General features: G+C 38.0%; 1 protein-coding gene across 11 annotated transcripts in view; it reads right to left on the reverse strand.

The window, feature by feature from the left end:
- Positions 1-16,723, reverse strand: part of CLEC16A (C-type lectin domain containing 16A) — a 60,578-nt gene that overhangs the window by 12,743 nt on the left and 31,112 nt on the right. For 10 of the 11 annotated variants that reach the window (XR_005630179.1, XR_005630178.1, XR_005630180.1 and 7 more), the window contains 5 exons: positions 13,374-13,494; positions 8,932-9,083; positions 8,025-8,229; positions 7,150-7,317; positions 1,720-1,866 (listed from right to left, as the gene is read on the reverse strand). Coding sequence is in view for 8 of the 11 variants with exons in the window: in XM_039731980.1 (XP_039587914.1) it covers positions 1,720-1,866; positions 7,150-7,317; positions 8,025-8,229; positions 8,932-9,083; positions 13,374-13,494 (793 nt within the window). In the remaining 3 variants the exon portion in view is untranslated. Of the gene's footprint in view, positions 1-1,719; positions 1,867-7,149; positions 7,318-8,024; positions 8,230-8,931; positions 9,084-13,373; positions 13,495-16,723 lie in introns of those variants that run through there. The other variant, XM_039731979.1, reaches the window with a different exon arrangement.

Raw genomic sequence — 16,723 nt, forward strand, 5'->3', positions numbered from 1 at the left:
GAAACAAAGCATAGTCTTGCTCGATATTTTTGTGAACTAGCTTGAATTGCTTATACCTAGAGAAATAATATAGATTCTTTATTTTCATTTCCTTTACCACAGTTTTCTCTCAGCCACTCTTGGTAAGAATCTGTAGCTGCATTTCTCTTCTTGACCATAGAGGATTCAAATAGAGCAAAGGACACTGTACATGAGCCTTTTCACACTGCTAGGGAGAAACATGTCATCAAATTCATGTTTTCTTCTAGTGTCGATCCAGCCTGAGGGTTCTGACAAATGACAGCACTTCTCTGTGCAATGACTACATATTACCTGGGCCATGAAGAGACTGGGTAACAGCAATCACTTGCCAACAGAGAAAATAAAATTTTGAATAGATGGTATATAAAAAAACACTCTAAATTTTATTCTGAAATTACACATACTGCAGGACTATTTTGACCATATGTTAGTCTCTCAAGGTAAATAGATGCTTTTTAATCTAGAATCTGGGTACTAGAATGCTTTAATATTTATTGTTCCTTAACTTCATCAACACCCTTGCACCCTTTCATTACCCTTTCCAGCAGTATTTCTTGCAGGGAGACTCACTTTAAACATATAAGGTACATTGATCTGCTGACACTGTTCAGTGAAACCTAAAAACACTCAATACCTAACAAAGTTGCATGATTTCCTGTAGGACTGCAAAAAAATTTAGATCTAGATGGGCCTTCCAAATAAAGGCAAAATGGCATGTCTTAGAAATGGAAGCCAGAACAACCCTCTCAAGGAATGATCAGCATTGGAAATAACCATTAAAATGAGGGCTTGCTTGAAAAGAAGTTGAGAATCAAGTTACCTCTATTGTTTTATAACCCAAATGAGGCAGAGTTAGTCACTTCCAGCATGAAAACATTTCAGGATGCACTCTTTGGGACTTCCTTGTCTAGTCTCCAGCCTGAGGCTTTGCCTCACACAATTTGCACTCAGAACAGACACTGTTACAAGTTATCTACAAATACTACATAAAAAGGAGGAATAATACAACAAGAAGTTCCAGTTTAAGCATACCCACTAAAAATACTGACCAATGCAAACACATGCAACCTACATTTGTGAAAGTTACACTGTCAGTCTATTTATATTGCAGCCTGTTCTGCACCAATGAAACAGCCTCCTGAAATGTGGAGGGGTTCAGCCACAAAAGTGTTATTGCAAAAACTTTAAATATTAACATCCTAAATAATTATTTTCAAATATTTCATATTTGGCCCACTGTTACAAATTAACCTGAGGAAGAGATACACACACAAAAGAACATGTCTCTTGAGTTTAAAAAAAGATGCTTCATGTGAAAATCAACTTATCCACTATAGTGGAAGGCTACTAGTTTACATTACAGATTTATTCAAAGCAATATTTCAGTTAAAACAAACCACCGACAAAAAAAACCCCCTCAACATTCTAAACTGTTTGTGCTAGGAGAGAAGTCAGACAAACAGGACATTATTGCACCAGTACTTGAAGTCTCTACTGAAAAAGCCAAGTATTTGGAGTTCCAGAAAGCTGAAGAGATCCCTGCAATTTATACCACAATTTACTTTTAATTGGCTTAGTCAATTAAGTGATCTAAAACCATAAAGCCCTACTCTTTTAATCCAATAACACAGCAACTTAATTTTACAATAAACTGCTCTGTATGCCTTAGTGCCTAGGCTGAAGGTGCTGAGTGAATACCTGCTGGGCTCTGAGCAGCAGAAGGAGTGGACGTCGAGCTTGCAGTCACTGAATCACAGCGCCCTGTACTGCCACTGCCACTGGAAGGGGATGGTGACGACAGTGGGGATGGATTGTGCTGATTGATGCACTGGGCTACAGCAAAGCCTGCAAAACAGGACAGTAAAGTTTACAAGTTAAATATTATCTTGAAAGAGTTAAGCTGTTGAACAAATTGGGAAAGGGTAAAAGCAAATCCTGTATCAAGGTGAAGCCAACCTCATACAGTGACCCAGAGGATGTGTCCTCTCCCTCCTTCATCCTGGAAACCAAAAAGTCTGAATGTACCCTACTGAAAACAGGCTACAAGTGCTGATCAGTGAATAAGCAAAGAGTTTAAAGGATTTAAAGCATGTTAAAACGAGGAGACTGCACAAACAGTCAAAACACATCAAAACTCTTGATATAGCCAATATATTCACAGGTCACAGACCTTAACACGATAAGGAAAATAATGAAGTCAAAAGTGAACAAAAAACCTCTTGGATAGAAGACATACATTTTTTACTAGACATAACTTCAGAAAGTTTTAATCAATCACATCTAATGCTGGCATTGAATTTCATCCAGCTCTCACAAACTAATTTTTTTCCAATCTGAAGACTGGAAAGGTCTATATATACAGTGTCTGACAACACTCAGATGAGTCATCTTCTGGCTTCTAGTGTAATACTTCTTCAATCTCTTTGCATGTAGCATCTTTTTCTTTCCTGGCCACCTTGCATTCATTCTTTTCTCTTTCTCTAAGTACATACCTATAGCCACTTCTAGTTTTGATAGCAATCAGCTTTTCAGAAGTTGATGCACTTCTTACAGCAAAAATAGTGTTTTCACCATGGGCTGTAGGTCAGGTGAGGCACAGCCTTTTTCTGCTTCTGCAGCTCTCCTCCTTCTCTCCCATGGCAAACTACTAATTCAGAAGTTTTGGCAGTCCTGTGAATTACTGATAGCAGCCACCATGTGGCCTATAAAACACCTAACAATACTCTAGTTGCTACCTTCAATGAATAGTCAACACTGAAAGGGAAAGTATCTGACAATCAGGTAAGACTGAAAATGCACCACACAGTTCTTTATTCTTTTATACAGGGAATCTCCCATGGCACTGGATGGATTATTCACTCAAAGAATCTCCAATATGGGGAAGGTGCTGGTACCATACAGGACACAGCCACCCAAAACTCACTTTAAATGGACATGTTACAAGAAGCTCTGAAAGCTTTGAAACATAGATATACCAAGTCAGGAAAATGCTGTTAGCAGCAACACACTGACAGGCTGTGCTACAAGTGAAAACACCACAGTGATGAGAGCACAGAACAAAGCTCACAAACATCTGTCATGTTAATAATCTGACTTGATCTGCACTCACACCTCCTACCTCCCACACTTACCCAAGAACTAGACTCAAAACCACTTGCAGAAACACAATGCTATTCTGAATTTCTATAGTACTGCTGCACAGTTTCAGATAGGTCTTTAAATGTCACTTTTACAAAGTTAAATTACAATTCACTATGTCCAAGATGAACTTGAAAGAGCTAAATCACCACCAAGGCAGGAGAGATCTCTTTCAGTGAAAAACAAAATAGTTGGTAAGGAGCTAATTATCCTATACATGTAAATAAATCCATGTATTTTATTTCAGAAACCAAACTGTTCGATCTTCTACAATCATTTAGGCAAGTTAAACTGAGGTTACACAAAGTGACGCCTGACAGCCTGCAAAAAGTTAACCACAAACTGAACCACCTCAAATGTGAAAGACTTCCACATGTATCACTGGCCCTGAGTGCTATAGTTTTTAATCACAGAAAATGTACATTAGATTTTTCATACACAGTTCAGAGTTTCAAATACCAGTTAGGATGGGGAAACAAGGAATAACCAGTGGACCTGCGACCACAGAAGTGAGGCAAAGCCAACTGTTAATGCGAATGAAATTAAGAAGAGTTCCTAAAGGCACTGATACAAGAGCTTACATCAAGATATTCAGCTTCCCTTACAGTGCTGGTAAAAGTCGCACCCATCTGAAGCATTCTGTATCCACAAAGTTTGCACTTCAAGGGAGAAGAAACCTTCCACCCTCACCAGAACAGCAGGAATCAGTAAACAAGGTCTCCCATGACTGCCACAGGGAAAGCTGGCCTGATTTAGCAGGATTGCCAGCCCAAAGCTCCTGCAAAACAGCACTCTCTGATTCATGTCCTTACACAGGAGCATTTCCTTCAAAATGACTTCAACGTATTTTCTCTCTCCAAACAATTGGAAAGGAAGAATGTTAAGTGTGCTAACAGAAGCTAATTTAGGTAGGAGGAAAAGGTAAGCCTAAATCATTCAAAATACTGTAACTGGGAAACTACTGACCAAGAAAAAAAAATCTAATCAGGAAACTCCTACAGGGAATACCTGGAAAGAAAAAGTGAATGGAACTAATCATAGCTACAGGAAGCAAAATAACAGTTAGGAGGTTCATCTGATGATGACAAGAATATTGGTTCATATTGCACAAAGGGTTCCAAATCCGTGAATTATTTTTTCCTTCAGACTTTAATATTAAAGATGGTTATAGCTTGATTGCCATGCTAATGTTAACCAGTTTTTCTCCTCCTTTTTTCCTCTCAAAACCTTATTATAATCTATTAAGATATTAACAATGGATAAAATATTAAGAGAAATCTATTGATTCCTTTTGCTTTTCAAAATAAATTTACTTAGTAGGTAAGCAACCGCACTTGTTAAAATATTTACATGTACCTTTTGCTGGAAATCGTTAACATTTCCCTTAAGACATGCTGGGCATATAAATCTCAGAATAGAGCTGATACTTGAAACAAACTCTTGAGTTTGCTTGAAGAGGAAGTCATTATTTATTTACTTTCAGTAGAAAACCTTTGTTCACAGGGCCCCTACCAAATCTGCTGGTTTCTTTGAAAACAGCGTTCTTTATTTACACAGATGGCTTCAGAAGTACAACACATTCATACACAGCTAACACAGGAGATGGTGAACAGTCCAGGCAGCTACACTATCCCTAAAATGCTCTAACATTCTAGCAAAGGCCAGTAACTTAAAATAGACCTTAGAGTATACTCATAGCCATGACTTCATGAGGATAAAATTCATCAAGTGATTTTGCTTACGTTGCTCTCTGCTGAGAACTGTCCAGTCCAGCAGGAGACAATCACAGCATGTCCCTGCACTTTTCATTGTGTTCAGGGGGATGTTCTGAAGCATCGTCTGTGACATTCTTATCACCCTCCACTTGTCCTGCACAAAATCCTGTTTTAAGCTATAACAATCCTCACCCTCTTTCTCCCAGACACCAAGATTTTAATTTTGCACTGTGGAGCAATGAAGGAAAATGAAGCCCAGTTTGACAACAATAAGGGAACACAGAAGGTAACTGCAGATCTCTATAGTGAAATATGCAGAGCTTTATGTAGGCACTATGAGAGAAACTGAACCAGACAACTGCAATGAGTGTTCTCGAACGTTCTAAATTCACTGACAATAGGAATGAGGGAACTGATTTAACAGCTGTATCCAAGTTCACAGACTGAAACTTGCAGGAGGAATGAAAACATTTATAGGATAGTTAATTTTTTAAAAACCATGCTGGATGTACAGCACTGACAGCCAACACAGTCCTAACAAAATACTACTTAATTAGTATTCAAAAAATGTTGCCAGAAAAACAACACTGCTTTGAATCTACAAAGGACATCATCACCAAGGGAAAGGGAAAGCATAGTTTGATTCTTGAAAGTACAACCAAATTAACTGATTGAGAGAGCTCTGCAGAACTCAAACACCAGCTGGAGCTGTAGCAGTAAGAAATGAATACATGAAGCCAGTAATTTAACTGCAACTTCTTCAGTAATTTTTTCAAAGCCACAAAATTCTCTTGAAGTAAAAATCATTGCAAGCCTGATTAAGAGATAAGCACAAACAAATTCCTATAAAAATCATTAGCAACAAGGAAACCTAATTAATCCCTCAGCAAAGATAAGATAACAAACCCACATTTGATACTGGTTTTGTAATCAGATATAAAAACAGGATATTAATCCATTTTTATTATATTATTGCCTGTCATAAAATGCATTTCAAAGATGCTGTACTTGAAATACTTCAAGTTCCGCGCCTCATTTCTTATACTTTGTATCAAATAAAAACTTCAAAACACTTTTCCTTCTGGATCTGCAAGTGGAAGTCTACATTTCCTGGATTCAAATAAAGTATGTGGTTGCTTGAACAAATGACTATGTTGCATCATCCCCAATATTACCCTTCAAATTAGAAGATGAAGTCATTAGTTAGGAACACAAGTGCAGTCTCCTTAGAGAAAGCTGAAGTAGTAACTCTGGACTCTTTACAACCACACCTTTTCTGTGGAAGTCAGGTCAAACAAGGCAAACACTCCCCTCACACAACCTACACTTGTCTTTGAAATACCTGACTGACAATACCTATGGTTTTATAATTTCTGTTCCCCAGCCAGGACTCGGGTAACTGAGCTCCAATTTAGTCTTAAAGCAGTAAAACATCTGCGTTCTAAGTAATATGAATTCTGTGCATTTGAATTCTGAATCACATTTAAAGAGAAATGCTGAGTTCTGTGAAATGACTGGCAGCAAGTGGTAATGAAATCTTTTGTGTAATACAGCACAATTAAGTACTTCCAAGCAGAATGAGATTTCCCTTTAAAATGACACAACCCAAAAGGAAAAATGTCACCATCTGGAAAAGAATTTCTGCAGAGAAGTCAATTTGTGAAACAGACAATAAGGAGATACAAAAGCAAAGAACTCATTGATTCAGAATAATTCCTTTAATCCCAGTTCCAAGCTAATGTTTTAGGAATAGCTGTGGCCCTTTTTTGTCTTGCTCACTCTGAGGGAAATGAGGCAGTGCGCAGCATTTTTCACAATCCAGCATGAAAACATTCATAACCAAATTAAAGGAGGAAATATTCACAACTGACTGGGACTGGTCTTAGAATCTACATGGGGGGTGCTGGGCTGCAGCTCCAGAGCTGTGTCCAAAACCCGTAACTTCAGCTGAAGACTGAACAGGAAGATCCAGATGTGTTGCATAAATACTGACTATGCAAAGCATGATTTAAACTAACTTGATTTGTAAGGAAGGTGAGGTATTAAGACATCTGGAGAAACTGCCATGGAAGTATTGCTCACAACATACCCAGAATACACACCCAGGTATTACTTGTTTCTCTCAGAGTACCTTTTGTCACAAGCCTCATCCTGGAGTTGTGTGTTCAGGTACACATCACAAATAAGCTTTTAACTGCTTGGACAAGTTATAGTACAGTTTCTGCAGACAGAAATCACAAAGCAAAAACTGCTTGTTAATGAATGCTAACCTTACCTGGGACTTTGTCAACAGATGCAAAGACAGAGCGCTGCACTGTGGGGTCACTGCTCCCACGCCGGGACTGGTCATAGAATCTAAATGGGAGGTGCTGGGCTGCAGCTCCAGAGCTGTGTCCAAAACCCATAACTTCAGTTGAAGGCTGAACAGGAAGATCCAGGAGAGCTATGTTTAATCACAATTGATAGTTTTTGTTACTCAAATACATAAAAGGAAAAAGAGGTGACAAGAAAATTGATAGTTTGCTCAGGACCTAAGACTAAACCAGATTTTAACATAACTTGCTTTCATTTGCCTCTTAGTTATGGTTACAAATGCACTAACAAACAAAGTCAGTGCTTCTGGCAACCTTTTCCACATTGCTGTCCACACCACATTCACACTAGGGAAACCTCAAAATACAGTGGAGAAGGAAAAAAACCCCAGGATTACAGGAAGCCCCTTGCACCAAAAAAACCATAGGAATTATTAACAATAAAAAACCCCTTTTGTTTTTCCCTGCAGAAATAAAATAATTCATTAGTTACAATGGAATACTGCAGAAAGCCAGTTAGAGACAATGGGCTTTAAAATAGAAAAGAAATGCCTCTGCATTACATTCAACCCACAATTTTTAATATCAAGTAGATTGTAATATCCTCAAACTTGCTTTCAATTTTTTTTTACATGGAGCAAGGCATTAAAGTGTGACATATCCACTTTATAAACTCAAAGTTATAGATGAAACTAAATCTGTTCCTTGGAAACTCAGCCCTGGTATAGAGCTTTCTGCGGCCCACCACTCCTCAGCGTGGCTCAGCCTTACATTACAGAGTGACTTGCAGTGACAGCCAGTTCTTGTCCCCCAGCACCCTTTCAGGACAAGCACTCACCTGCTATCCTCTGCATTTTGGTGCGCCGAGCCTGGATGCGGCCTTTGGCCAGGCGCTGCTTGGCGATGATGCAGCGAATGTGATCTGCAAAAATAAACGTGGCCTGGAGGATGGGGAAGGGCTTCGAGTGAGGGCTGGAGGCAGGCTTGTGAATGATTATGTTCAGGGCTCTGCTGTCATCCTCTACTCCAGTCACCTGCATATCCTAAAGAGAAGCGGAATGCAAACAGTTAAAGAAAAAGTAAAGAAAAGTTAAAGAAAAAGCTTTTCTAAAACTACAGATTAAATATTAACATTGAAAGAAAATACTATGAGAATGTTCCTTTAAAGCTCTTACTAAGACAGTTTCTGTGTCAAAAAACCCAACAAAATAAAACCAAACCAGACTCTGTAAGTTGTACAACTTGGATTTACTTCTTCAGAAATTGGTATTTATAGAGATTGTGTTATTTAAGCACAGCAAATTTTCAGGAAATACAAACAGCAATGGTTAAGGCAAGAAAGAGAAATGAGAAAAACTTCCTTAGATAAGCATAGACCATTTTGAAATTACAATCTGCCACCTCTTCTACCTGTGCAGGAAAATCAGAACTCTAAATGAGTTAATTAATGTACTATTTGAGTAAAGTGCTTGGACAGATGTGACTTCAGTGTACAAATGAGCACAGTCCAACATATGTTAAGGAAGTTACCCCATCTGCAATTGTGTCTCTGGTTACCTACGTAAACTTCTTCAGAAAATCAGAATTGTTTTAAAAGGCAGGAAGCAGAAAAAAGAGGAAAGAAACAAGCAAGCATGGTACAGAGCTTAAATATGTAAGCCAATACTAGTATTACTATTTATCCCACATAAAATGTAGATTTTCAGCTTGGATAAGCTGGCCACCCAAACTACAACTTGCCTTACCTGCAGAAGGCCTGCAAACTTAACTACTCCCCATCCAAGTCTGGCAACATCTGGTTCAACCAAACTCATCTGGTAAATATCCACAGCCAGGAATCTTTGAACTTGACCCCCATCCTTTGTTACAACTGTGCAGGCAATCAGATCACTGTTATCTAAAGGAAGGAAGGAAGGAAGGAAAAAGGTTACATAACACTGAAGTTGAGGATTCTGGGGTGTGGGTATTTTACATAAGAGAAAATGTTAACATATAAAAATTTAACAATCTGGACAACACATGGTTAAAGCTTCTGTTCACATTATTAACAGATATTTTAACTTCCCTATCATAGTTACACAGAAAGGGCAAGAGAGATTTTAACAACAGTGGTTCCCACATACAAGTTAAATGTAAGATGGGTACTAGATACACCTTGCTTTCTCTTAACGCCTCTATTACCTTTCAGAAAAAAGCATCCTTCATCTCAGGGGTGAAATTGCAACAGTGCCAATTTATCTCACTATGTGAAGTCTCAAGAAGTCTTGTTAAAAAACACAGCCAGACCCAACACCACTGCAGGCCATGACTTCTACATTGTTGTAAACTTTGTCTCCTGACACAAGCTACCTTTGTACAGGTCTGAAACCTATGCTGGCTCTTGGATGCACTTCAATTTCAAGATTATTTGGACTCTCCAGGTAAATTGTAGCAGTGTTTTGACAACATTTGTTAAATGAGGTGACAGTTTTTCCTTTACCAATATATTTCATTGACTTATATTGAACAAACATACCCTCTCCAACTCCAGAAACCCCTCCAACAAACCCTAAAATACATTCTCCGCCATTTCCTCACTGCCCCAATCCAGTTGACACCCATTATTAATAAAAAGGGACTAAATCACCCTCTTTACACCAGCTGAAATCTACCAAGCAGCCCTTAAACTGGCAGTGCCAACCCCTAGCAGAGCCCTGCTAACTACTAAGAGTTGCTTTCTCCTTTGCTTCGTACTGATACTCTCATTCATATATTTGATGCACACAGGTCTTTTCCGCTCTCATCTAGTACAACTTACAGCAAGTAAAATATTGTGAAGGCTATATAGAACAGAATTTATTTACTCATCTGAACATGAAACAAGCATTTAACACCATTTTTCATATGAGAAACATTTGCAGGATAAACTACAAGTAAAGTGTACAGCTCTACACAGTGGCAGGTCATACAACTATAGACAACAGCCATAACTTATGGTCAGGAGGTGGAACAAATTCTTTTGCAGCAGGTTACCCAGAGATGTTGTAGAATTTACATCACCAAAGGTTTTCAAGCTTCAAAAATCAAACCAATTTCCTCTTCCCCACAAAAAAACCCCACAACACAAGTGAGAGATCCTTTCCAACTAACATTTATACGAATCTACCAATTACCCTTTACCAGCAGGATCCATTCAAAATTCATTGAGTGGTAGGAAAGAAAAGCATGAGATATAGAACCCTAACACAATTAAGAGGATAATTAATGCTAACCAGTGTGAATCTACTGTCAGCTTTTGAAATTTGAGAAAACAAGTTTAATCAATAAATGCAATACATACAGGACATGATTCAGTTAACGTGAGGATTGATTGCTATTACCTTCTCACAGCCCTGGAAGGCTCAAGAAATCCATAAAGGACTGGCAAACATTACTGTAAAAACCTGTGGAGGATCTGTTCCTGTTTAGAGAAGGAGCTGAGACACCAGGCAGAAGTGGATATTTCTCATTTTGGTATGCTTTATTTCTTGCCTCTTTACTCTTTAACCAAATTAATCCATCAACATAGTTATTTCAGTTGACTTGAATTCCTGGAGCAGTCCTGTTCTTCTCAAGACACAAAGTGCTTGGATTAGGACTCCTTCAAACAGGGTATGTCAGGCTGATGAGTTTTTTGGGAGATATCAACTAACAGGCCACAACACCAAATAGAGTTGAGGAGTTCTCAAATAGTAGTTTTTGATGAGTATTTACAAAGTTTGAAGTGCAACAGCAAGCAGGTTAAAATACTTGCTGTACAAATTCAACTGCCTAAGTACAAAAATGCACTACTTCAGGAACTCAAAGGGCAGAATGCCTTCCAGAACAGAAAGTTTTTATTTTAGACCTGACAACACCTTGAAGCAAAGCATTACTGTAAAAGTCTTTAAAAGAACAGAAAGGAAAGTCACTCATTTACTAGGCAACTGTTACAGGAATCCTTTGAGCCTATACAACTGAATGTAGTCATTTACATGACTGTTTCTAGTTCACAGCTGCTGAGGAGTCATAAACTGTCATCTTTGATGACAAAACAGAAGAGAAATGTGGTTAAACACATTTTTAGTGAACTGATATAAGAATACTTGCAGCTATGCTATGAAACAGCTAGAGATACCCAACCACACTCAGGTGAAAATATCAAGCCCAGTAAACTTCAGTGCTATTCAAATTTAGTCTGATTACAATGAACCACAGGCTGAAAGGCTTCCTGGTGTGACACTGCTGCAGAGAACTGGAGTGCCTCTTCTGAGAATAGCAGTAATGGCTAATTTCTCCTCATGCAAAATGAAGCTTGCAACCAGTTTGGACACTACACCTCCATTATATGGATCCAAGACTTCTGTGGACTCTCTCCAAGAAAAATCCAAGTTTTAGGAAATACAGCCAAGGAAGGAGAGTTTATAGACCTCAGCTGCTTGCAGTGTGGAAGATGTAAATTCAGGGAAAATAGTTGCCTGTGTTTATAAAAATATTTGCCTGAAAAGACTGTATTGTAAGAAATCATTATGAATGTAACAGCTACTCAATATGGTCTAAATGCACCTGATCTGCCTTGGGGCTTGATCTTTAATGATTTTATAATTTCCAGTCATTCCAATTCCAGAAATCATCTGCAGACATTAAAAGCTCTTACAGAAAACTTTTAGCCCTTTGTACACACAGCTGGCAGCCCAAGATAAGCATTAAGCTGGAGATAGTGAATGCAGCACCTCCCACTTCACAGGAAGAACTGTTCCCAACAACAGGCAGCCCTTCTGGGATGATATTCTGCTTTACTAACTAAGAAAGCAACCAATCATGAATCCACCTTGTTCCCATGAAGTACATTTAGTTGAAGATAGAGGATGTGTCCCTGGTCATACACCTGCACCACATTTTGGCTTACTCTCTTTGCCACAAATATGACAAATTGTCCTGGATGCCTTTTTAGCTGACCCCGGGTTGAGCAGAAGGGTGGGACTAGATGATCTAATGAAGTTCCTTACAACCTCAATTATTTCATCAAACTTGTCTCAAATATTTTTTAAAATTGTTGACTGTGATGGCCTTTTAAAGCCTGCTCACTCTGTCTGCCAAGCAGGCAAAGAAACTTAACTATAATGTTACTCTTTTTTCTGTTTCAGCAAAGAAATAACAGCTTTAAATGTATCCTCATTTATCTCTTGGCCATGGCATTTAAAACATTGAACTAACAGAATCCTGTTATCACCTGAAACCAAGCCCTGAGGCTGGTAATTTGAGCTGCCAGTGACTTTACACAGTGAGCTGCTGAACAAGACTGAAAACACCTCCAGACTCACAGGCAGTCTAAGTTAAACAGTTGTCACAAAACACGTAATTGTTTCCAAACAATTTAGTGGAAAAACACTGCAAAGTAACAGCAGTTCTAATTTTGGATATCTAATTCTAATTCTGCATATCCAGCAGGATGGAATGACCTGACTCTCTAGTCATACATCCATATATACTGGTGACAACCTTGTAACTACACCTAAAGGTTTGCATTCAACATATGTACATCAAAATATTAACAATGTTTCTTTACAAGAAACTTGAATCCCTCATCAAGCTCACATAAAACACCATCATTACATTCAGGCAAAAGGAAAAAAGGAGCTATTTTGATACAGTTTTGTGGGATTTTTCCAAATCCAAACAGTAGCTGAAACCATTACTGGATCATGTTAACCTCTACTCCCTTCTTGAAACCATTTGTATACAAACAAGCATAAACACTGAAGGCATCTTAATGTTCCCAAGAATTTTAAAAGCCTTGTATTAATAGAGACTGAGGAAAATTTGTTAAATCAACACCACCTCCAAAGTGATATTAAAAAGGCACGCAAATGTAATTTTTTGGGTCATGCTTTGCCCACTGCAGTTTCCTCCCAAGGTCTGGCACCTATGCAATCATGTGCATCCTCTGTGCTTTATGCCAAAATGCTGATATTCTGCTGTCTCCCCTGTTTGGGCAAAGACTCAAAAAATACATTTTTATGTTACAACACACAGCAGAACCTTAACACCATGCTATTTCAATTCAGGCAGTTTAAGTAAGAATAGCAGTTCAAGCAGTTTAGGAAAAAATAATTTATTAATTAATAATTAATTATTTTTGTAATTTTTGTATCAATGAGACTGTTTAGGAAATTGAGGGGCTACTTACTCAAATCCAGAACATCATCTGCCTTTATCAGATCTCCCTCCCTCGTGAGTGGTAACTGAGTTTCCAGCTCACCTTGCAAGTGCAGCGACAGTGAACGGAGCATAAAGAAAACTCTGATTGCCTTGAGAAATTAAAGAAAAGATTATCAGAATATTTTTACACTCAATAACTACATATTTTAACAGCATCTTACAAACATATACTGGCTTTTACAACTCCCAAGTTTGCTGTCCTACAGTAAATCTTTTTAATACATTTAAAATTGAAATTAAAATTTTAATACCTTTTACATTGAAAAAGTAGAATGTAATCTCCAACTTAGTTTAAAAAAAGACATGAAAGAAGCTGAAACATGCCATTTATTTTCAGTGAAGCAGAAGTAGCAGAGCTTTTTCATACTGGCACACTTACACAGATTGTGACTGACAGGGAAATGATTACAGGAGCTGTTTAAGCAAAAAAAAATCTTGGAATATTTTTATTTAATCATTACTTTAAGACTGATTGTATTTGCAACACTTCTATGCTATAGACACCTACACAACCAACCTTCAGAGACTCTCACATTTTTGAACTTAAAACAGTAATAACTTTTCTGGCCAAGTCCAGCCAACATGTCTACAAGTTAAGAGAGAAACAGAGGGGATTTCTGCATTTTAATTTGCTGTTCTCACTAAAACTAGCCACATGCAATGTAACTTTCTTGGAGTACTTAATTTATATTCTCAGAAGGTCTTCACCAGGGCAAAGCATTCTGAAAGCTGCAACAGTCCCAAGAAACTTTCAACAGCTGCTCTGTGAAATGAATATGCTAGTTTTGATTTACAAATTCATGACATATGGTATGCAAAGACCCAAGTGTCAAAGAACAATCATTTTATTAGCCACATTTTGAAAGGCACCATTTATAATCCTCTTTCCCTACAAGAACTGCATTTTCAGTACAGCAAATGAAAAATCATTTTTTATTACTTCCGGTGTTCTGCTTTTTAAGAGTTTCCTACACAGTAATTCTGTGGTGTACTGTAAATTAACTGCTGCTTTACAGTAACAGCATTGAATTCATGAACAGCTGCAGTGCCCAGAAACTCCCAGATTGCAGGAAGTATCAGGAAAAACAAATCTAAAGTGCTTTAAGGGAAAACCCTTCACTCCTCTATTTTTAAAATCAACAGAACAGTGGCTCCTGTGAAGTAGAACTGTGAGTGTTTGGCCAGCTCTCCACTGGCAGTGCTTCCAGGAATTTCTGGCAGAACAGGGATGAAGAGAGGGAAGCCATGTATCAGGTTCTTCCATGAAATGACCCCAAAGCAAAGGACATCAAGGGTATCTAACAAAAATATGATAATACTATTTAATTCATGAGAAGAGAGTCACTTTAGAATGTGAGATGATCACTCTCATTTAGGCAGACTGCCTTCTAATGTATTGTGGATTTACTGAAATTATACAGGACTACTATAAAGCAGTTTTCCTACCAAGGGCTTCAAGAAGAGTTCACAGTATTTGGTTTAATATTTGCCAAATTCAATCAAGAACAGGAAAATCTTGGCATTTTTGGTAACCCAAAAGCTAAACCAACAAGGTTTTTGTTTGGCTTTGGTTGTTTTTTTTTTTTTTTTTTTATTTTGGAGGGCAACCTTGTTTGGCTTTGGTTTCTTTTTTTTTTTAATTTGGAGGGCAACCATCACTCAGCTTTCACTTATCTTTCCCCTCAAAGCTCTTCCTCCTAGACTGCATTAATTTTTATCACATTCATTTCCTATAAAACTAATGACACTCCTCTCCAAACATGGAATCACATTTAGTGCAGAACAAAGTACAGGACAAGAAAATAAAACTAGAACTTCAGCCTTTGCAAAAAAAAAAAATAAATCAACAAGAACATCAGATGAAATGGGAATTGTGCTGTGCTTCCTATGACACTGACAGCCCTCAGTTTGTTACCAGTATCAATATATTGTGCCTAACACATTTCATCAGATTTCAGTGAAACAATAGAAAAGTTCTGTGGCCTAGAATTTTTTTTGCTGTCTTTTGGTTTTTTGGTTAACTTGGAACAAATATATATCTCTACCTACATTATAGAATTATGCACTATGATGCTGATTTCCTCATTTACATGTTCTATGTGCAAAGAAACAGCAATTTTCAGAGAAACCTACCACTATCTTACTACATTCCCACAAAAAAGTGTTCTTAGTACTTCAAAAACTTCTCACAAAGTGAGATTTTTGAGAGCTTCTCCTGAAGTTGTTAAAGAGGAGAACAGCTGCCACTTACAGGGACTTTCTACAGCAAGGAAACAAGTTCCTAACAGTTAAGAACTCATAATGTAACCAAAGTTCACTTGCTAGTGAAATAAAACTTGGAAACTTTCCTGAATCATGTCAGAGCATGCTCGGAATCAAATCATTTTCCATTTGAAGCCATGCTCAGAAGCTCAGCAGGCTGAGTGGCAGCAGCAGTGTCACAAGGTGTACCTGAGTCCAGCACTTTGTCACGGCAGGTCAGCCGGGCCGAGGCAGCCTGGCTGCAAGGAAGCAGCACAGGAAACGAGGAGATACCAAACCCTGGGTGCAAGGGACTGGGGAAGGAGCACCAAGGAATCACTCTGGGAATTCCAGCTCGTGATAGAGACGCTTTCATCCCAAAGGATCTACACAAATATTTGTATTGATTTTTTTATCTCCACCAACAGAAGTTAAGCTATTCCTTACTTAGCACATGAAAATCCTGGAACAGTCATTTCCCACTAATGTGCATTTCTAAGTATCCTTCTGTTGAACGCCACAGAGAGAATTTCAGGAAGCATTCCTGCTTTCTAAGAATAATACTTTTCAAAATAATTCACTGTATTCTAACTTGCTGTGATAACAAAAGCTGTGTGGCTTATAAGCAATGAAAACAAACCTTTCCAGAAGATTCCTGGAAATATTTTTTCTTCAAGAGTACTTGAATATACTTACACAATACAATTATATAAATACAAAAAAACTTAGAGAACAGCACTTCCCAAATAATGATTTTGTGCAGTAACATATCTCTCAGATTTACTGACAGTGCAAGGCTGCCGGGACACACCCAGATAAGGGCCAAGAACTGATTAACCAAGAATGGAAATAAGGATCTTGTCACTCAGGTAAATATCACCTCTACAGATTGTGTCAATCACAAAAATAGATACTTTGCTGGTTCTCTCTTTGTTCTCAAATCTCTATCACAAATTATCTTGCCAAGATGAACGCTCATGTAAAATTAATTTTTTTGCCATGTCTAGAAATATGAGCAATACAAAAACAGTCAGACTTCCACAGAGAATATTACAGGAACATAATTGAGATAACAGA

This window comes from Passer montanus, unplaced genomic scaffold (genome assembly GCF_014805655.1).
Source record: "Passer montanus isolate IOZ18808 unplaced genomic scaffold, ASM1480565v1 scaffold8, whole genome shotgun sequence".
Classification (NCBI taxonomy): Eukaryota; Metazoa; Chordata; class Aves; order Passeriformes; family Passeridae; genus Passer; species Passer montanus.